Below are 22,696 nucleotides of genomic sequence, written 5' to 3' on the forward strand. Positions count from 1 at the left end.
TCTAAACTTTCAGCTCATACAAGGAGAAGACTGATCAGAGATGCAGCCAAGAGGCCCATGATCACTCTGGATGAACTGCAGAGATCTACAGCTGAGGTGGGAGACTCTGTCCATAGGACAACAATCAGTCGTATATTGCACAAATCTGGCCTTTATGGAAGAGTGGCAAGAAGAAAGCCATTTCTTAAAGATATCCATAAAAAGTGTCGTTTAAAGTTTGCCAAAAGCCACCTGGGAGACACACCAAACATGTGGAAGAAGGTGCTCTGGTCAGATGAAACCAAAATTGAACTTTTTGGCAACAATGCAAAACGTTATGTTTGGCGTAAAAGCAACACAGCTCATCACTCTGAACACACCATCCCCACTGTCAAACATGGTGGTGGCAGCATCATGGTTTGGGCCTGCTTTTCTTCAGCAGGGACAGGGAAGATGGTTAAAATTGATGGGAAGATGGATGGAGCCAAATACAGGACCATTCTGGAAGAAAACCTGATGGAGTCTGCAAAAGACCTGAGACTGGGACGGAGATTTGTCTTCCAACAAGACAATGATCCAAAACATAAAGCAAAATCTACAATGGAATGGTTCAAAAATAAACATATCCAGGTGTTAGAATGGCCAAGTCAAAGTCCAGACCTGAATCCAATCGAGAATCTGTGGAAAGAACTGAAAACTGCTGTTCACAAATGCTCTCCATCCAACCTCACTGAGCTCGAGCTGTTTTGCAAGGAGGAATGGGAAAAAATGTCAGTCTCTCGATGTGCAAAACTGATAGAGACATACCCCAAGCGACTTACAGCTGTAATCGCAGCAAAAGGTGGCGCTACAAAGTATTAACTTAAGGGGCTGAATAATTTTGCACGCCCAATTTTTCAGTTTTTGATTTGTTAAAAAAGTTTGAAATATCCAATAAATGTCGTTCCACTTCATGATTGTGTCCCACTTGTTGTTGATTCTTCACAAAAAAATACAGTTTTATATCTTTATGTTTGAAGCCTGAAATGTAGCAAAAGGTCGCAAAGTTCAAGGGGGCCGAATACTTTCGCAAGGCACTGTAGGTGCTCCTTGCAAATGAAGTTTTTAGCGCAGTCACCACAGCTAAATGGTTTCTCTCATGTACGAGTCAGTATGTACCTCCTTAAGTCCCCGTTCTGATTGAAGCTTTTAAAAGCAAAAATTACAGCTGAATGTTTTCTGTCCTCTGTGAATGCATATGCAGTATGTCTGGTTAGTTGCTCCTTGAGTTTGAAGCGTTTCCCACAGACACCACAGCTAAAAGGTTTCTCTCCTGTGTGAATCCTCATGTGCATGGACAAATTTCCTTTGTGTTTGTCACAAGAGGGGCAAGTGCAGGGTTCCCCCATTGGTGTGTTTGATACCAATGGTGGGCAGATGTCAAGTCCAACTGGATTATCTTATCTTTTTCAACAGGACAATGACCCAACACACCTCCAGGCTGTGTAAGGGCTATTTGACCAAGAAGGAGATTGATGGAGTGCTGCATCAGATGACCTGGCCTCCACAATCACCCGACCTCAATCCAATTGAGATGGTTTGGGATAAGTTGGACCGCAGAGTGAAGGAAAAGCAGCCATCAAGTGCTCGGCATATGTGAGAATTCCTTCAAGACTGTTGGAAAAGCATTCCTCATGAAGCTGGTTGAGAGAATGCCAAGACTGTGCAAAGCTGTCATCAAGGCAAAGGATGGCTACTTTGAAGAATCTAAAATCTAAAATATATTTTGATTTGTTTCACACTTTTTTGGTGACTACATGATTCCATGTAGTTATTCCATGTGTTATTTCATAGTTTTGATGTCTTCACTATTATTCTTCAATGTAGAAAATAGTAAAAAATAAACTTGAATGAGTTGGTGTGTCCAAACCTTTAACTGCTACTGTATAGACTGTGGAGTTGAGTTTTCTCAGCGACTCTAAAGGCTGTATAACGCCTACCCTCCTCTCCTTCTCTACAGACTCTCCTTGCAGCTCCCCCTCGCCGTCTCTAAAGAGGAGGTTCCCCCTGAGCAGCAGCACTGTGAGCAGGAGTGGAGCCCCAGTCTGGGGCAGGAGGACTCAGAGCCCACACTGATTAAAGAGTAAGAGGCAGAACTCAAGACCAGTCAGGAGGAAGAGCAGCTTCAAGGGGTGGAGCCTGATATAGAGTTCATATTCACTCCTTCCTGTGTAAAAAAGTGAATGTGATCTGGAGGACCCACTTCGGTCCTTGACTCTTCCCCAAGAGAACTGGGAGAGTTACTCTAAACCGGTGAGTCCTTAACCTTTTGGCACTGTGACCCACCTAAAGGGTTTTGACATTGCCTGTGACCTTCCAGATAATCAATACAATGCCCACAGACAGAGCTCAGCCATAAGGAGTGACCCAGCAGGACTTGACAGCAGCCAATCATTGGATCCCAACCCACAATTGGATCTGATCCCACCAATGGGGGAACTCTGCACCTGCCCCTTTTGTGGCAAGACCTTCAAACAAAAAGGAAATCTGTCCATGCACATGAGGATTCACACAGGAGAGAAACCTTTTAGCTGTGGTGACTGTGGGAAACGCTTCAATCACAAGGGGCACCTAACTGAACAGACAGAGTATTGTAGGAAATTCACAGGTCTGCTGTACAAAGTCTATTCAATTTTTCTGTCATTAGAAACATGAAAATCTGGTTGTTTGATTTAGACTGTCTTTAAGGTGATGACATAATGGTCTCTAAGGTGATGACATAATGATCGGCCTGATGTAATTAATACTGTAACGACCCTGGGTTTATAAGCCCGGAAATCGACCCTGCCGCACGAGCATGCTTTTGCGGCACAGTCGATAGCACGCTGGACCTCGGGCTAGAAGGTCAAGGGTTCGAGACCAGCTCCCTGCTGTTTCGTTACATTGGTGTCAGAAGTGGGATGTGGAGGACTTTTGTCGCCGCTGTGACAATTGCACAGCGAGAAAGGGCCCCCCAGGCCGATCTCATGCTCAGCTCCAACAGTTCCCAGTGGGGGCTCCCATGGAGAGGGTGGGAGTGGATGTAGTTGGGCCGTTCCCCACCACAGACAGTGGAAACCGCTGGGTGCTCACGGCCATGGACTATCTCACAAAATGTCCCGAGGCCTATGCTCTGCATGACCAGGAGGCAGAGACCATCGTCGACGCCCTGACAGCGGGGATGTTCAGCAGGTTTGGAGCTGCGGAGTCCATCCACAGCAACCAAGGCTGAAACTTTGAGTCCCCTGTGTTTGCCACCATGTGTGAGAGGCTGGGTATGCACAAGACCCGCACTACTCCTCTCCATCCTCAAAGTGATGGCCTTGTGGAGCGCTTCAACAAAACGCTTGGACAGTAGCTGGCCATCGTCTCTTCCAAACACCAGCGTGACTGAGACGAGAACCTGCCTATGGTCCTCATGGCATGCTGCTCCGCTGTCCAAGACTCCACCTCCTGCCTCCTCATACTGGGGAGAGAATTTCGCACCCCTGCGGAGATGGCGTTTGGTCGGCCCCTGGATAGCCCTCATGTTCCCCTGGGGCCGGAGTATGCCCAGAGACTCCAGGACCGCCTGGAGACAGCCCACACCTTCGCCAGAGAGCAGCTGGTGAATGCAGGTGTGAGGCAGAAGAGGAACTATGACGTGCACACCCGGGGAAGGCACTTTGTGGCTGGGTCTGGGTCTGGGTCTACAGCCCCCTAAGGAAAAAAGGCAGATGCCCCAAGTTGGACAGTCACTGGGTGGGACCCTGCAGTGTCCTGGAGAGGGTAAGTTGTTTACCGGGTGCAGCTTCCTCCCAGGGGGAGAAAGGTGACACTGCACCGGAACAGGTTAGCCCCATACAACCCTCCACACGAGCTTCAATGCCATACAACTCTCCTTCCGTGGCCTCCAACCGCTCTTAAATACAAGTAAAACTAAAACGCCCATGCTGCCAAACATACCCTCGTAAAACTGACCATCTTACCGATCCTCGTATTTGGCAATGACGTTTACAAAATAGCCTCCAACACCCTACTCAACAAATTGGATGCAGTCTATCACAGTGCCATCCGTTTTGTCACCAAAGCCCCATATACTACCCATCATTGCGACCTGTACGCTCTCGTTGGCTGGCCCTCGCTTCATACTCGTCGCCAAACCCATTGGCTCCAGGTCATCTACAAGACCCTTCTAGGTAAAGTCCCACCTTATCTCTGCTCACTGGTCACTATAGCTGCACCCACCCGTAGCACGCGTTCCAGCAGGTATATCTCACTTGTAACCCCCAAGCCAATTCCTCCTTTGGCCGCCTCTCCTTCCAGTTCTCTGCTGCCAATGACTGGAACGAACTACAAAAATCTCTGAACCTGGAAACACTTATTTCCCTCACTAGCTTTAAGCACCAGCTGTCAGAGCAGCTCACAGATCACTGCACCTGTACATAGCCCATCTATAAATAGCCCAAACAACTACCTCTTCCCCTACTGTATTTATTTATTTTGCTCCTTTGCACCCCAGTATTTCTACTTTGCACACTCATCTAATGTCAAATCTACCATTCCAGTGTTTTAATTGCTATATTGTATTTACTTTGCCACCATGGCCTATTTATTGCCTTTACCTCCCTTATCTCACCTTATTTGCTCACATTGTATATAGACTTATTTTTCTACTGTATTATTGACTGTATGTTTGTTTTTACTCCATGTGTAACTCTGTGTTGTTATATGTGTCAAACTGCTTTGCTTTATCTTGGCCAGGTCGCAGTTGTAAACGAGAACTTGTTCTCAACTTGCCTACCTGGTTAAATAAAGGTGAAATTAAAAAAATAAAAAATCATGATATTGCTTTCATCTCGTATAGTGTAATGATAGACGGTTGACTCCTGACGGTTGACTCCTGAATAATTGATTATCTCAGACCATCCTTTACTTATGATAACCACTGTTCGTCTACATGTAGTTATTGTTTCCCTTTCCTACTGGCATGTAGGCTGCCTTGCACAGTTGTATACTCCCATCCAGCTGGTGGCGCTGTTGTGTGTTTCTGGGTTCGTCAACAACTAGAACGACGGATAAACAAAAAATTAAGATATTCCTTGACTAGAACACGGAAGTAGGATTGGAAAAGACTTTGCATTCATTGTGTGGAATAAAGAAAGACATACTGACTGATGAAATAGACTACCCAACTCTCATTCGACTGAAAATGTCTAAACTACAGTTGCTGCGTGCGTTTTTAAATGAGCGTTTAACCGCGGCTGCTGTGTGGAGATTTTCGGGGCAGTTGAGAAAACGGTAGGAGATACCAGGAGGAGAATAATCGGCTACGGAGACTGCTGCGGAGGACACCAAAGATACAACTATGTGGAATAGGTACGTATGTAGCTCTACGGATAGCTATCTATAGTTTTAATTTATTGATACATTTAAGAAGTTGATTTTTAAATTTGCCGCGCATGGATAAAAAGCTTGCGTCATAAAAACCAGGAAGTGATTTGAATGTAAATTTAAAGGGCTGAAGATGGCCTTATGAGAGGTTAATATTTCTAGCTGAGGAACAATTTTAGGGTTTTCTCACAAAGTTTATAGTTTTAGACTGCAGTTGCAAAAAATAAATTAAAAATCACAAAAAAATAGATAACCATACAATGTAGCTGTTTTAAATAATTTTGTAATTAATCAAACCATTGAAATATAATTTTGATGATTTCCAACGAACAAGCTAGCTAACGAAAAGTTTCAGCTTGTGTAGTTAAGTTAGCCTGCTAACGTCTTCATAGCTAGTAGCATGGAATCAGGACATGACCAAACTGTTGCTGAGATAATGGATGTTGAAACTATGTCGCTATTTTAAAAGGCAACTTTAAGGGTCATATATTGAGTCATGAAGCAGATAATACAGGGAGATGGATTATGCTATTGTTAGATGTCAACCACGTTCAATTCATTGTTGTAAGTACTTATGCTTCCAATAAATAGCTTCCAATAATAAGTCAAGTAACTATTTTATTTAGAGACATTGAGAGGAAAATAAGTTCAATTATGTCTAAATTTCCATTGGCCAAAGTAATATGGGGTGGAGATTTTAATACAGTATTACATGATAATCTAGATAGATGGCCTCCTAAGGATAGCAATTCTGTTTGTAAGATAAGGAATTATGTCTAAGGTTAGGTGGTCTAGATATTTGGAGACATAAAAACTCAGATAAATCTTTGGTACTCCATGTAAACATAATCTTATCTATACAATCCCGTAATGATTTCTGGCTGATATCTGAAGATATGGCTGACAGGGTTGATACAGTCTCAATTGAACCATCGATTTTAACAGACCACAAAGGGATATCAATAAAGGTTTGTCAACAAAAAAAAGTTAGTAAAGGTTACTGGAAAATGAATGAGACTTTACTAGAGAATTGATTATTTAAGAAGGATGTAGCAGGAATGATTGATAAATACTGGAATTGTGCCTGTGTTATGAATGCGTTTGGAAGTTACTGGGAGCTAATGAAATTTGATAAGGCTTTTGGCTATTTCAATGGGGAAAGAAATTGCTCGTGCCAAGAGAGAAAGAATATGACATCATAAAGGGAATAGTGGATTAACTTAAAAACTGAACTAACTAATCAGGAATTACTGGAGCTGTCATCATTGCAAATGCAGTTAGACTGTATCTACGAGGAAAAGACCCGGGGAGTGTTAGTAAGATCAAGACAAATTGCTGGGAGAGAAAATTTAATTTAGAAAAAAGTGCAGGCGAAAAGACTTCCATATGTAAATGAATGATTAAAAGTACTCCCAATGAAAATCCAAAAGAAATCTCTCAGCATGTTGCCCAGTTTTATCAGAAGCTGTATACATCAGCCCAGTCAACTTCCAATATGGATCCTTTGTTAGACAATGTCGCAAACATTGCTAAGAAGGTAGATAATGATTTCAGAGATTTTTGTGGTGAAAGAACTGAAATTGAGATAAAAGACTGTATTAAAAGCCTTAAGGGCAATAGGTCCCCTGGAAATGATGTTTGATAACAATAAAGCATTCAACAATAAATTGATTCCTTTCATTCTTGTTATGTTTCAAGAACCAATAGAAAAAGGGGATTTAATGGCTTCCTTAAAGCAAGGTGTAATTACTTTGAAGACGTTCCCGTTTTAAGCGCAATATATCGTCACAAAAAGATGCTCGACTATGCATGGAATTGGTAGCTTTGGAAAGAAGACACTCTGACGTTTCCAGAACTGCAAAGATTTTCACTGTGAGTGCCCCAGAACTCATGCTACAGGCGAAACCAAGATGTTTCTGCAACCAGGAAATGAACAGGATTTCTGAGGCACCGATTTGCATAATCTCCTTATATGGCTGTGAATGGGACAGGAATGAGCCTGCCCTTTCTATCGTTTCCCCAAGGGGTCTGGAGCATTGTGACGTATTTGCAGGCATATCATTGGAAGATTGACCATAAGAGACTACATTTTCCAAGTGTCCTGCACGGTGTCCTGCGTGGAAATTGATGCAAAACTCAGGTGCTGGTATTTTTCCATGGAATTCAGAGACAAACCATGCTTCCACGAACGGCATATCAATGAAGAGATATGTGAAAAAACACCTTGGGGATTGATTCAAACAACGTTTGCCATGTTTCGGTGGATATTATGGAGTTAATTCGGAAAAAAGTTTGACATTTTGGTGACTGAATTTTCGGTTCGTTTCGGTAGCCAAATGTGTAGTAACAAAACGGAGCGATTTGTCCTACACAAAGAATCTTTCAGGAAAAACTGGACATCTGCTATGTAACTGAGAGTCTCCTCATTGAAACATCTGAAGTTCTTCAAAGGTAAATTATTTTATTTGATTACTTTGCTGGTTTTTGTGAAAATGTTATGTGCTAAATGCTACGTTAATGCTACGCTAAATGCTACGGCAGCCATTATCACTCTTACACAAATGATTGATTTGCAATGGTTCAAAAGCATATTTTGAAAATCTGAGATGACAGTGTTGTTAAGAAAAGGCTAAGCTTGAGAGCAGGCATATTTATTTCATTTCATTTGCGATTTTGAGAAATCGTTAACGTTGCGTTATGGTAATGAGCCTGAGGGTGTAGTTACGCTCCCGGATACGGGATCAGTAGTTCAGAGAGGTTAAAAACTGAACTAACTAATCAGGAATTACTGGAGCTGTCATCATTGCAAATGCAGTTAGACTGTATCTACGAGGAAAAGGCCCGGGGAGTGTTAGTAAGATCAAGACAAATTGCTGGGAGAGAAAATTTAATTTAGAAAAAAGTGCAGGCGAAAAGACTTCCATATGTAAATGAATGATTAAAAGTACTCCCAATGAAAATCCAAAAGAAATCTCTCAGCATGTTGCCCAGTTTTATCAGAAGCTGTATACATCAGCCCAGTCAACTTCCAATATGGATCCTTTGTTAGACAATGTCGCAAACATTGCTAAGAAGGTAGATAATGATTTCAGAGATTTTTGTGGTGAAAGAACTGAAATTGAGATAAAAGACTGTATTAAAAGCCTTAAGGGCAATAGGCCCCCTGGAAATGATGTTTGATAACAATAAAGCATTCAACAATAAATTGATTCCTTTCATTCTTATGTTTCAAGAACCAATAGAAAAAGGGGATTTACTGGCTTCCTTAAAGCAAGGTGTAATTACTTTGATTCCCAAACCTAATAAGGATCCTCTTTGTGTAGACAACTGGAGACCCATTAGCCTGTTGAATAATGATGGGAAATGATTTGCCCTTGTGTTTGCTAAGAGGTTGAAACAAGGCTTGCGTCATATCATTGATGAAGAGCAATCTGGTTTTATGCACGTTCAACACATTAGTAGTAACATCAGGTTGATCTTAGATATGATTGACTATAATGACCTCATCCTTGATGATAGTTTTCTTATGTTTGTTGGTTTTTATAAACTCATGTTCTACAGTGTCAAAAGCTTTATGTTCAAAGCAATATGTTTTTTGGGGGTTTGGTTAGCTCACGGGACACCCCAAAGATTTAATATTGGCCGTGGCATTAGGCAGGGCTGCCCAATTAGTCACTTTTTATTGGTTACTCAAATGATGTCTCTTCATATCAAGAAAGGGAATTTTCGATGTGTTTCAGCACTTGGCAATGCATTTAAACTACGTCAACTGGCTGATGATACCACCATATTTTTAAGAGACAGGAATGAGGTTTCTAAAGCAGTTTCCTGTATTGAAGACTTTTCCTTCGTTTTGGGTTTGAAAATGAATATCAATAAGTCAGTCTTATTTCCACTCAAAGATTGTGTTTTACAGGAAGCATATGGTATCCCAGTTAAAGATAAGTTACCTTATCTTGGAATAGTTACATGCAAGGATTCAAAACAAAGGAGTGAATTAAACTTTAACCCCATTATTGAGAAAACAAAGAAGAAATTGAACCTCTAGTTGCTGAGAGATATTTCGTTATACGGTCAGGTTTTATTGTCCGAAGCTGAAGGGTTATCCAGATCGGTTTATGTCTCGTTATCACTTGAATTATGCCCTAAAACTGTAAAGGACTTGGATAAGATTCTGTATAATTTTATTTGGAGGAACAAGCCTCACTATTTACGAAAATATATTCTCACTAATACCCAAGAACATTATACTCTAAATAATACTTCAGAATCCAATTTATTTTAAAAGTATGTTAAGAACCAGAACAGTATTTGGAATGTCTTCCCTAAGTATTTATTTGACTGTTGGTTTAGAATTTTTTGCTTCGATGTAATTTTGATGTTGATAAAATCCCAGTAAAGTTGGCCAAATTCCATAAACAGGAATTTTTTGCTTGGATGTTAGCATATAAACACAATTTTTCCCAACACAGATACTTTCTATGGAACAACAAAGATATAAAAAAAAATGCCTTTTTTTGGTAACTGCTTTGAAAGAATATGCAATTGTTTTTGATGCGATTCCAAGGGGGGTTGTACCTCTTTTAAATTCCTCTGTGGTTGATGTAAGTAACATAGATTTACATGAAAATATATTCATTGGCAATATTAACATCAAAGATAACAGATTAGGAATCATGTTTGATACTACAATTACCTCAGCAAGATTCTTTTGGTCAAATATCTATGGTGATATACAATGGGCGAAAGCATGGAAAATTGCTAACAAATATTGTATCAGTAACAAGGTAAAGGAAGTTTAATTTAGCATGTTACATAGAATTTATCCTGTTAAACATGTTTTGGAATGATTCAAGCTGAATATTGACTGTAAATGTGATTTCTGTGAAATGGAGGAGACCATTTTGCATGTATTTTTTGCCTGTAGAATGTTTTTGGATTGACATACAGAATTTTGTTACAAAAAAAAAATAGGGCCGGTTGTACTATTTAATGGTTTTGAGATGATTTATTTCAGAAATTCTGACATAGATAAAGATGTAGTATATTTAATTAAACTGCTAATGATACTAGGTAAATTTCATATTTGCAAATTCTCTAATTAAAAACCTAACTTTTTCACTTTATAAATGAATTTAAACATTATGGCACTACTTTAACTAAAATGAAAAAGGCCATTAAAACTTGTTGAATGAATATGATTTGTTTGTTTAGGATTCCTGGCAATGTAAATAGTTTGTTTGCATGTGACTAATCCTCTTTTGTTTGTAGATATTTGTTTAATAAAATGTTTTAAATTAATGTTATGTTTTAATAAGAAAATGGAAAAACATTACTAATAAATAGCTTCTTCTCTAGAATCATTGAGAAGTAATTGAACATAGATTATAGCTTTCAGGTATTGATTTGGAATTATAGTTTACATAGTTATGAATTTACTGGTTTATAAATTCAAGTTGACCACAACCCTGATATCTAAAGTCTCTATATAGGTAACCTCTGCTCCTCCTCTCCTTCCCTCCAGACTCCCTGCAGCTCTCTGTCTCTGAAAAGGAGGTTCCCCCTGAGCAGCAGCACTGTGAGCAGGAGTGGAGTCCCAGTCTGGGGCAGAAGGACCCAGAGACCAAACAGATTGAAGAGGAACAGGAGGAATTTAGGACCAATCAGGGGGAAGAGCAGCTTCAAGGGGTGGAGCCTGATATCATGAAGTTCAAATTCACTCCTTCCTGTGTGAAAAGTGAATGTGATCTGGAGGACCCACTTTGGGATCTGAAACATTTTGGCACTGTGACCCATCTAAAGGGTCTCAACATTCCCTGTGACCCTCCAGATAATCAAAACAATGCCTCCAGCCACAGCTCAGCCATAAGCAGTGACCCAGTAGGACTTGACAGCAGCCCACCAATGGATCTCAACTCACCATTGGAGAAACACTGTTCCAAACCCAGCAACACGTCTAGAAGAACTCACCACTGCCATGACTGTGGAGAAACATATGCTCTGAAAGCTGACCTGCAGAGACACGTGACTCTCACCAAGAAGAGACTCAGTGAATGCAGCTTCTGCAAGAAACGCTACAACTCCACCTGTAAACTGAAGGCCCATGTCCAACTCATGTCCGACTCTGGTGGTAAACCCTGCACCTGCCCTGTTTGTGGAAAGACCTTCAAATACAAAGGAGATCTGTCCAATCACATGAGGATTCACACAGGAGAGAAACCCTTTACATGTGTGCACTGTGGGAAGAGCTTCAATCGCAAGGAGCATCTAACCAGGCATAAACTGACTCACACAGGAGAGAAACCATTTAGCTGTGGTGACTGTGGGAAGAGTTTCAATCGCAAGGAACATTTAACCATGCATAAACGGACTCACACAAGAGAGAAACCTTTTATCTGTGGTGACTGTGGGAAGAGCTTCACGCAGAAGATTAACCTGCTGACTCACGTCAAAAACATCCACAAAGGATGAAAACAGGATGAAAACTGAAAGGAAAAAAAATTACATTAGAACTAAGATCTTCTGTCAAAAGATGGGAATAAAAAAGCAGGATGTGAGCAGAGCAACTTCCTGTTGCTCTCAGATAATTGGATGTGAGAAAGTTATGTAAACATTTTTCTGAAATTAAGTTTGATTTGAATGATGAGGTAATGATCAAACACTACTGTAGGAAAATCACAGCTCTGCTGTTCAGTGTCGATATTTTCACGTCATTATAAGAGGAATTCTTGATCGTTTGTTTTGGAATGTCTCCCAGGGTGATGACAGGCGAATGCCTGAATGAGTGTGCAAAGCTGTCATCAAAGGAAAAGGGTGGCTACTTTGAAGAATCTCAAATGTAAAACATATTTAGATTTATTTAACACTTCTTAGGTTACGACATGATTCCATATGAGTCATTTCATAGTTTGTCTTCTATCATACCGGCTGGGCCGGTAACTGAAAGGTTGCTAGTTCAAATCCCCGGGCTGACAAGGTACAAATCTGCCATTCTGCCCCTGAACAAGGCAGTTAACCCACTGTTCCTAGGCTTTCATAAGAATTTGTTCTTAAATGACTTGCCTAGTTAAATAAAACAAAAATATTACCACTGGTCTGTAGCGTGTAGTAGAACTCCGTCCACCAGGGGGCACTGTTTTAAAAATATAGATTAACATGACACAAACGGAAAAAGAAAATTCAGTTTTGTTTTGCGTTGTCACTAGTTACAACAATAACAAAGTCAAAATTGGCTATATCGTAAAAATAAACGAGAACCAAAATGGCTTTTTTGTTCTTAATTTAAAATTAGGATTAGGCAATAGGTTAACGGTGGGGTTAGGGTTATGTTTAAAAATTGGAATTTAAGAAAATAAATTGTAGAAACGGGTGTGGTTAACTTTGTGGCTGTGGTAACTAATGAGTGATAACCTTTGTTTTTCTTTCTACCAGCTTCTCTAGGCATAAAGTCAGGTTCCACAGCCACAAAGTCAAAATTAGTTTTTTAGTCTTCATTTACGGTTAGGCATAAGGTTAGCAGTGTGGTTAAAGGGATAGTTCACACAAATTACAAATAACAAATTGGTTTCCTTACCCTGTAACTTGTCTATGGACAAGGGTATGACAACAAACCATGCTTTGGTTTATTTTCCCTGGGACCGTTTCCACATGCTAATGTTTTAGCATTTTTGGCACAAATCCCAATTCAATTCATGGGACCGATATTGGCATTTTTCGCACATCATGTCCAAATCATCTGAAAGTATCTAAAATTGATTTTGAAGTTTAACAAAAGTCACTTATAGATGTTAGAATACAACATGACTTGCGAGAAATGCCAGTATTGCTCCCAGTACCAATATTATGCGTTATTTATTGCGTAGGCTGTGAGGGCATTTTCTGTTTAACCTTACTAATGCTTGTGTACTAAAATATTGTTCTTTAAGACTAGGCATTGTGCTTGAGATAGTTCCTTTTAACGAACTCCTATGAGATAGTAAAGTGTGTGTGCATAAGTTGGGGTGTGTTCTAACTGTTCTGTGGGTGTGTAGAATGACCCCATGATGTCTGGGGAAACTGACTGGTTCCTCTTAGCTTAACTGGAGACAGAGTAAAGGTTATATCTTACTCACCAGTGATAAATCTGTTGTTCTGTTCTGTTTTTCTGTTTGGAGCCTGTTTCTGGGCAAAAGGTGTGTGTGTGTGTGACTGTGTTTGTGTGTGTGTGTGACCGTATGTGTGTGACCGTGTGTGTGTGTGTGTGTGACCGTGTGTGTGTGACCGTGTGTGTGTGTGACCAATAGGACCATACATCATCTGGGTTCACGGTCAAAGGCGCTTGCTTGCCCAACTTTGGGGAACCGTTGAGCTACTGTTAGAGGAAGTATGTCTGGAGTGACTTCCTGTCACTTTGGTTGCCTATTGTCCTCACTCAGTTGTGACGGACTGAGACAACCTCTCTATTATATTCTGTAGCCTGTAACCTAGTTTCGTGTCTCTCCACATACACATACATAAGGTCAGATGTTTTTTTTGTGGGGGCTCTCACTCTGTTCACTCTGTTTGTGATACAACCAGCTTCCTTATTGCAATACGTTTTTAATAAAAGTAACACCTTGATTTAATTATTGACTTTGCCTCTCCTCATTATTAGTAAATAAAGGTAGAATTTCCACCACAGCGTAACGCTGGTGACAGCTGTGTGTAATAATAAGCGGACGGGTGACCTCGAGCGCCGGAGAGGGAGTCTACGTGGCAGATGTGGAGTCTCTCCCTGCTCAAGTGCAGTTAGGATATGATACATTGCCTTTGGGAAGTATTCGGACCACTTGACTTTTTCCACATTTTGTTACTTTACAGCCTTTCCTGAACAATCTACACACAATACCCCGTAATGACAAAGCAAAAACAGTTTTTTAAAAACATTTTCGCAAATCAAATTTTTTTTTAAGTAAAAAAATTAATAAAAAATGAAATACCTTATTGTGTGCACACATATTGCTATGAGACTAAAAATTGAGCTCAGGTGCTTCCTGTCTCCATTGAGCATCCTGGAAAGGATCGAAAGCCGTATGTCCTCCGAAACACGACCCCGCCAGCCGCACCAATGTGTCGGAAGAACCACCTGGCAACCGTGTCAGCGTGTATGCGCTCGGCCCGCCACAGGAGTTACTAGAGTGTGATGGTACAAGGACATCACAGCCAGCCAAACCCTCTCCTAACGTCGTCCAGGACGGTCACGGCCAGCTGCGACACAGCCTGGAATCGGGGCGAAGTTTCTAATTTCCAACAGGACAGTATCATAAGCACACAGTCAAGACAATGCAGGAGTTGTCCTTGGGTGGCCCAGACTTGAACCCAATCTAACATATCTGGAGAGGCCTGAACATAGCTGTGCAGCGACACTACCCATCCAACCTGACAGAGCTTGAGAGGTTCTGCAAAGAAGAATGGGAGAAATTCCCTAAATACAGGTGTGCCAAGCTTGTAGCATCATACCCAAGAAGACTCGAGGCTGTAATCGCTGCCAAAGGTGCTTCAACAAAGTACTGAATAAAGGGTCTGAATAAATTTAAAAATATATATTTGTCATTATGTGTAGATTGATGCGGGGGGGGGGGGGGGGGCGACAATTTAATCAATTTTAGAACAAAGGCTGTAACGTAACAAAATGTGGACAAAGTCAACGAGTCTGAATAGTTTCCGAAGGCACTGTGAACTACAGAGTCAGAGCATGTATCCCAAGATCAATGCAGGTATCACTCTAAAAGCTTTTGGTGGTGTTTTCAAGTGTTTGCAGAAGGGAGAAATGTCCAAGGTGTGGAAAAGATCCTATCCCGAGTTATATAAGTGATGAAAACGTTGAAGTGTTGCAAAAAAAGATAACGAGGTGACCCAAAGTCATGGTTGTCCAACTTTTTAAAAGGGTTGAGGGTTTAAATGGTGCTCCTGAAGAGTCCATGTAGGTGGATAGGCCATCACCGCAGGCTGCAGAGGTTGCCTTTCACCAGCAGGACCCTGATATTTGAAAGGTTAAGAAGGTGGACTTTGTAGCCTTTATAGCTGTGGTAATTAATGGAACTGCCAAGGTGGAGAGAAGGTGGACTTTGTAGCCTTTATAGCTGTGGTAATTAATGGAACTGCCAAGGTGGAGAGAAGGTGGACTTTGTAGCCTTTATAGCTGTGGTAATTAATGGAACTGCCAAGGTGGAGAGAAGGTCCAGGAAAATAGATCTTATTATTGTGGATGTCGTCACAAGCTGTACCACCCTCTCAGACCCTAGAGAAGGGAGATATGAAGGATGAAGTGGGAGGTTTTTTGTTTGTCATTTTACTCTTTTTTTCTAGTTTGTTGGATTATAAATTTGTTTCCCTATCACGTATGGATTAGATTTTTAACAACAACAAAAAATTCAACCTGCCCAGTTGGTGGCGGCAATACACCTTGTTGGGTTGTAGTCTGCCATAAAACCCACAGAATACATTTTTAATTTTATTTTTTAAATCACTTTTCCACGTGAAAGAACGCCTGGGCTGCGGTTCCAATACAAAAGCAATCACTTTTAACTTGGGGTTCGGTACGTTACGTTTCGTTACTTGGGGTTCGTTACGTTTCATTTCAGAAAGCCATGTTCTTGGTACAAGCGCTCTAGCCAACAGCTCGCAGATACAGTGCGTGTCATTGGTACCACCTGTCACCAGAGGGCGGCAGAGACCATCCTAGAGACATTAGTGACACTGGTATGTCCTATTATTCATTATGATTTCCCTGTTATAAGAGGTGTGTTTCTGGTTTCCTTTGCAGAAGCTTGAATTGTTTACCGGGTGTATTTGTTTCCTGAGTGAGTTTGAGACTTAGTGTTTGTTGTTTTTCCTGTGTTACTGTAATCCTTCGGCTACCGTTCTCAGCAAACTATAATATTTATCCTTAACCACTGATTCCTCGTCTGGTCTTTTCTCTGTACCTGGGTCCAACCTCACCACGTCATAGCAAGCTTCTGCCTCAAGCATGCACCCGGTAGAGATCACCCAGATTGTAACCCACCAAGGAGCACTGCTGGGGCGGCAGCAAGAACAACTCTCCCAAATATCAGAGACCCTCCGGGCACTTACCGACTCCCTCCAACCACAGTCCAACCTCAACCCAGGAGGAGCCAATACCCAAGTCTCATCACCCAGTGCTATAGGCTTCGCCGTAGTTCCTCCAAGGTACCTGCACCGGGAACCCAAGATCCCAGCCCCCGAGCGGTATGACTGCCACCCGGGAGGATGCAACAGGTTCCTCACTCAGTGCTCGAGCTACAGTCCGGCCAGGTGGAATATCAGACCAAAGCCCATTCTACTGCAGGTTGTGGTGAATAACTCAGACTCTTAGTTTTCTTTTGCACAAGGGCAGAACAGAAGCTTTTTACACATTGCCAGCTCGGGGATTCGAACCAGCAACCTTTCAGTTACTGTCCCAACATTCTTAACTGTTAGGCTACCTGCCAGCCCACAGAATGGTGTGACTACTAGGCGGACTGATGTCGTTTTCATGGCGTCCCTACTAGTCCTGACACAGTTTCCTATTCAGAAATCTTGCTCTGATAAATGTGCTGTCCCTACGTTAGTAGGGATTTATTTGTTTATTTATTTTAGTGGTACAGAACTAGGCAAACCATGATTGATCGCACACGCCAGAACAGTAGGTGGTGGCATGGACATTGAACGTTTGTTTGTGGACCGCCAATCAACCATAGAAGAAGAAGAAGATTTACACCTGTCAACATGGAGGCAGATTCTATATAGTTTACACCTGTCACACATTGAGGAAACATGGAGATAGATTCTATATAGTTTACACCTGTCACACATTGAGGAAACATGGAGGTAGATTCTATATAGTTTACACCTGTCACACATTGAGGAAACATGGAGGTAGATTCTATATAGTTTACACCTGTCACACATTGAGGAAACATGGAGGTAGATTCTATATAGTTTACACCTGTCAAACATTGAGGAAACATGGAGGTAGATTCTATATAGTTTAAACCTGTCACACATTGAGGAAACATGGAGGTAGATTCTATATAGTTTACACCTGTCACACATTGAGGAAACATGGAGGTAGATTCTATATCTATATGTCACGAAACCCTATCCGTTAAAGCTTACAGGTCATGCTTCCCATTCGAAACAGTATATTGTGTTTTTTGTGACATTTTAGTGTTCGACTGTTTGAGGAAACAACATTATTTTCTTGAGGTTAGTCGATAGTTTGGTAGCTGAAGTCTATGCCCCTTTGTCAGTAATTGGTCAACAGTAGGGATTCTTGAACGAAGTGTTTGTCATTCAACGAGAAAATACTTGTTTTCATGCCAATCTTTCACTTGAGAAACACTGCACCAAACATCTTAGTAAGACATTAAAAATGCGCGACTAAGATCTCCTTGGCAAAAATGTCAATTTATTACACATTTCTTGATTTATCTATTTTGACTAAGTGTTTATTGGCTATTTGTTGCTACGGCATCTCAAGAGGGGCAAATTGTAATAATGCCGCTTGACTTTTTGTTTTTCAACCGAAGAAGGTGTTAAGGGCACAGATGTTCGCTTTCTCCTAGTCGAGTTCTGCTCGGAGCAAACCGAACCTCGTATATGGACACATTAAGCTAAAAGCAGTTGCACCTCCAACACCGATGCGGATGTCAGATCTGATTGGATAGAGCTGTTGGGAGGGCGCTGTAACAGGTCATTAAAGGATACAAACTGGGAGACTAGGTGTGTTGAGTAACTGGGAGACTAGGTGTGTTGAGTTGGGAGGGCGCTGTAACAGGTCATTAAAGGATACAAACTGGGAGACTAGGTGTGTTGAGTAACTGGGAGACTAGGTGTGTTGAGTAACTGGGAGACTAGGTGTGTTGAGTAACTGGGGGACTAGGTGTGTTGAGTAACTGGGAGACTAGGTGTGTTGAGTAACTGGGAGACTAGGTGTGTTGAGTAACTGGGAGACTAGGTGTGTTGAGTAACTGGGAGACTAGGTGTGTTGAGTAACTGGGAGACTAGGTGTGTTGAGTAACTGGGAGACTAGGTGTGTTGAGTAACTGGGAGACTAGGTGTGTTGAGTAACTGGGAGACTAGGTGTGTTGAGTAACTGGGAGACTAGGTGTGTTGAGTAACTGGGAGACTAGGTGTGTTGAGTAACTGGGAGACTAGGTGTGTTGAGTTGGGTGGGTGCTGTAACAGGTCATTTAAATGAATGTTGCACAGGGAGGGTGCTGTAACAGGTTCTAAAAATGAATGTTGCACAGGGAGGGTGCTGTAACAGGTTCTAAAAATGAATGTTGCACAGGGAGGGTGCTGTAACAGGTTCTAAAAATGAATGTTGCACAGGGAGGGTGCTGTAACAGGTTCTAAAAATGAATGTTGCACAGGGAGGGTGCTGTAACAGGTTCTAAAAATGAATGTTGCACAGGGAGGTGCTGTAACAGGTTCTAAAAATGAATGTTGCACAAGGAGGATTTCAAAGTTTTAAATGTTTTCCCTTTGATATAGTGTCTGACTTGTAAATAGCAGAACCATTTGGAATTCGAGAGTTCAAATGTGTTCTTTAACTGGTTACATGATGCAAATTGCTTCTCTATGTCTAGGTCTTACAGTTGTGGCCAGCCCATTCTCACTCCATTCAACAAACACTTTATCAGACAGAGGTGGAACAAAAGGACGATTGAAACATATTGGAGTGTATACAGAGGTATCGGTCACCTCATAAACATGTTTAATCTGGTTTAGAATTCTGAATGAATTTTTGGGCAATCTGCTTTGGATAAAAGCATAGCTGGAAGAGAGGAATTTGTTGTGAACCTGACTTCCATATTTAGCCACAGGGGGAGTCAGGATAACAAATCAGGGAAACGCAACAATTTAGTGTCCTTAAATTTAGAGTTGTTTTTATTGTAACTGTCTCCCCACATGTAGTTATCCATTTCCATCCCTGTTCTGTAATAAAACACCAAGTTATTGATACATTTCAAATATGCTTTCAAGAAAACCTTGCCTTGCATTTGTCCAACAGTATGTATCATCACCGGTCCTACCGGTCATTGACTACGGCGACAATATCTACGTTAATGCAGCTGCCAAATACACTGAAACCATTAGATGCAGTTTATCACAGAGCACTACACTTTATTACGGGTGACAGGTTCACATCACTGCATTCTGTATCAGAGAGTAGGTTGGCCCTCCTTGAAGTCTTGCAGATCGATGCATTGCTTTTCTTACAAAACCTCCCACTATACCTAACATCATTAATAACTTTTTAGAAGTACAAGTTACCAAGGATGGCTAACTTCTCTACAGTTAGGTAAATCAGCTTTTGAGTTTCTCAAAGGTGATGATTTGGTACCTCTAGGGCATTTCGGACGCTGATTGAGGACATTTTGTAGTATGTGTTTGTTTTCTATGACTGTGTTTTGTATCTCTGCTTTGCGTTTCATCTTGTATTAATGTATATATTTTTTGTAATTACAGGGTTTAGTCTCAGTATGACTCTGTGTTAAAATAAAGGTTAAATACAAATGTTGACCTAATGCTCCTCATTCATGACATTGAATGAATCCTGTATAAAATTATGATATTACAGTCGACTCCTGCTTAATAATTGTCCATCCCAGATCATCCTTTACTTATGATAACCACTGTTTGTCTACATGTAGTTATTGTTTCCCTTTCCTACTGGCATGTAGGCTGCCTTACACAGTAGTAAACCCCCATCCAGCTGGCGGCGCTGTTGTGTGTTTCCGGGTTCGCCACAGTTTCCGGGTTCGCCACAGTTAGAAACGAGGTATTTTCTGAAATTTCCTTGACTAGAACACGGAAGTAGGATTGGAAACGACTCTGTTTTCATTTTGCATTCATTGCGTGGAGTAACAAAATATCCACTAACTGAACTGAATAAGATACCCGAATCTCATTCGAATGAAAATGTCTAAACTACAGTTGTTGCGTTTGTTTTTAAATGATCGTTTAACGGCGGCTGCTGTGGATATTTTTGGGGCGGTTGAGAAAACGGTAGGAGAATACCAGGAGGAGAATGATCGGCTACGGAGACTGTTGCGGATCACACCAGAGATGCAACTATGTAAAATAGGTTCGTATGTAGATACAGAAAGCTAGCTATAGTTCTTTCTACCTTATTGATAAACTGTTTGGGCTAACAGTGATCATCATTACATCAATTTTAAGACTTGTTTTTTTTATTTACAGCGCATGGATAAAAACCAGGAAGTGATTTGGATGTATAATAAATTAGAAAACTTTATAAATAAATATTATTCTCTTTATTTATTGAGAAATAGTCTAAAATATATTCTAGTTTTCCAGTTATTGAGTTGGAATTACAGTTGACCTAATTAAAATTGACCCCAACCCTGATGTCTAAAGTCTAGGTAAACTCTGCCCCTCCTCTCCTTCCCTCCAGACTCCCTGCAGCTCTCTGTCTCTGAAGAGGAGGTTCCCCCTGAGCAGCAGCACTGTGAGCAGGAGTGGAGCCCCAGTCTGGGGCAGAAGGACCCAGATACCACACTGATTAAAGGGAAACAGGAGGAAGAGCAGCTTCAAGGTCTAGAGCCTGATATCATAGAGTTCATATTCACTCCTTCCTGTGTGAAAAGTGAATGTGATCAGGAGCAACCACTTCAGTCCTTGACTCTTCCCCAAACCAAGACTGTGGAGAACAGAGAGAGTGACTCTAAACCGGTGGATCTCAAACCTTTTGGCACTGTGACCCACCTAAAGGGTCTTTACATTCCCTGTTTATCGCCATATACTCAGAACAATGCCTCCAGCCACAGTTCAGCCATTGGCAGCGACCCAGTAGGACTTGACAGCAGCCCACCATTGGGTCCCACCCCACCATTAGATCCAAACATGTCAATGGGGGAACGCGGTTCCAAACCCAGCACCACGTCTAGAAAAACTCACCACTGCCATGACTATGGTGAAATGTTTCCTCTGAAAGCTGACCTGCAGAGGCACGGGACTCTTACCAAGAAGAGACTCAGTGAATGTCACTTATCCAATAAACAGTACAACTCCACCTGTAAACCGGAAGCCCATGTCCAACTCTGTCCCATGGAGAAATCCTGCACTTGCCCTATTTGTGGCATGACCATCAAACACAAGGGAGATCTGTCTAGGCACATGGGTATTCACACAGGAGAGAAACCATTTAGCTGTGGTGTCTGTGGGAAAAGCTTCTATCAGAAGGGACACCTTACAGATCATAAGCGGACTCACACAGGAGAGAAACCATTTAGCTGTGGTGACTGTGGGAAAAGCTTCAATTTGAAGGGCAACCTAAGGAAGCATAAACTGACTCACACAGGAGAGAAACCATTTAGCTGTGGAGACTGTGGGAGAAGCTTCAGTCTCAATATGAACTTAACCAGGCATAAACTGACTCACACAGGAGAGAAACCATTTAGCTGTGGTGACTGCGGGAAAAGCTTCACTCAAAAGACTAACCTGCTGATGCATGTGAAAAACATCCACAAGAGAGGAAAGCAGGACAAAAACTGAAAGAAAGAAAATGAGGACAAAGCTGTTCTCTCAAAAGAATGGGAAAAACAGGCAGTATGTGGACAACACGTTTTAAGTAGGGCTGGTGTGTATATATATATATATTTAATGGATGATATTTGAAGGTATTTTATGTTTTTGAATAGTTCAAATTCTACATTTGCTTCATGAGTAGTGCATGACCCTAAGATGGCAACATATACAGTATCTGTCAAGTTTGGACACACCTAACTCATTCAAGGGTTTTACTTTATTTTCTACCTTGTAAGAGTGTGCAAAGCTGTCATCAAGGCAAAGGGACGCTACTTTGAAGAATCTAAAATATATTTTGGTTTGTTTTAACACTTTTTTGGTTACTACATGATTACTGTATATAAGTGTGTTAGCTAGCACGCACCGATGTAATGGTCACACAAGCTCACTACTGACACAGTTTTCATGCTACAGATTTTACCATCAACATCGTTAAGCTCTGCACAACTAATGTTGCTGCTTCCTTTTTAACTACAGATAATAAATAATGCTCAACTGGGACCACTGGCTGGGGGGTGATTTATTTTGGACAAAACACAACGCAAGGAGAGTACGACTGACATCTGTTACATCTCTCAGGTGATGAGAGAATGGTCTGACTGATGTCATTGATGCATTAAAACATGTTTACTTTCTGGGAAATATCTCCCCCAATTCGTCCAAGAGTATTTCTCAGAAATGTTGACCTACTGCTGCTCGTTCATGATGTTGATTTAATATTTGATGGGGTATTGATGTGCAGTCGAGTGTC

At 41.3% G+C, this 22,696-nt stretch overlaps 2 protein-coding genes across 3 annotated transcripts in view; both read left to right on the forward strand.

The window, feature by feature from the left end:
- The first annotated feature begins 10,898 nt into the window (after nt 1-10,898).
- Nucleotides 10,899-12,228, forward strand: LOC109879139 (oocyte zinc finger protein XlCOF15-like). The gene has a single exon (XM_020471334.2). The coding sequence runs from the start codon at nt 11,074-11,076 to the stop codon at nt 11,839-11,841; it is 768 nt and encodes a 255-aa protein (XP_020326923.1). The 5' UTR covers nt 10,899-11,073; the 3' UTR covers nt 11,842-12,228.
- Nucleotides 12,229-20,196: 7,968 nt separating this feature from the next.
- LOC109879138 (zinc finger protein 184-like) overlaps nt 20,197-22,696 on the forward strand; it is a 37,318-nt gene continuing 34,818 nt past the window's right edge. The window contains exons 1-2 of one of the 2 annotated variants that reach the window (XM_031791749.1): nt 20,197-20,482; nt 20,813-22,446. In XM_031791749.1, the coding sequence (XP_031647609.1) occupies nt 20,311-20,482; nt 20,813-21,912 (1,272 nt within the window). In that variant the 5' untranslated portion in view covers nt 20,197-20,310 and the 3' untranslated portion in view covers nt 21,913-22,446. Of the gene's footprint in view, nt 20,483-20,812; nt 22,447-22,696 lie in introns of those variants that run through there. The other variant, XM_020471339.2, reaches the window with a different exon arrangement.

Source organism: Oncorhynchus kisutch, linkage group LG16, assembly GCF_002021735.2.
Source record: "Oncorhynchus kisutch isolate 150728-3 linkage group LG16, Okis_V2, whole genome shotgun sequence".
In the NCBI taxonomy this organism is placed as follows: Eukaryota; Metazoa; Chordata; class Actinopteri; order Salmoniformes; family Salmonidae; genus Oncorhynchus; species Oncorhynchus kisutch.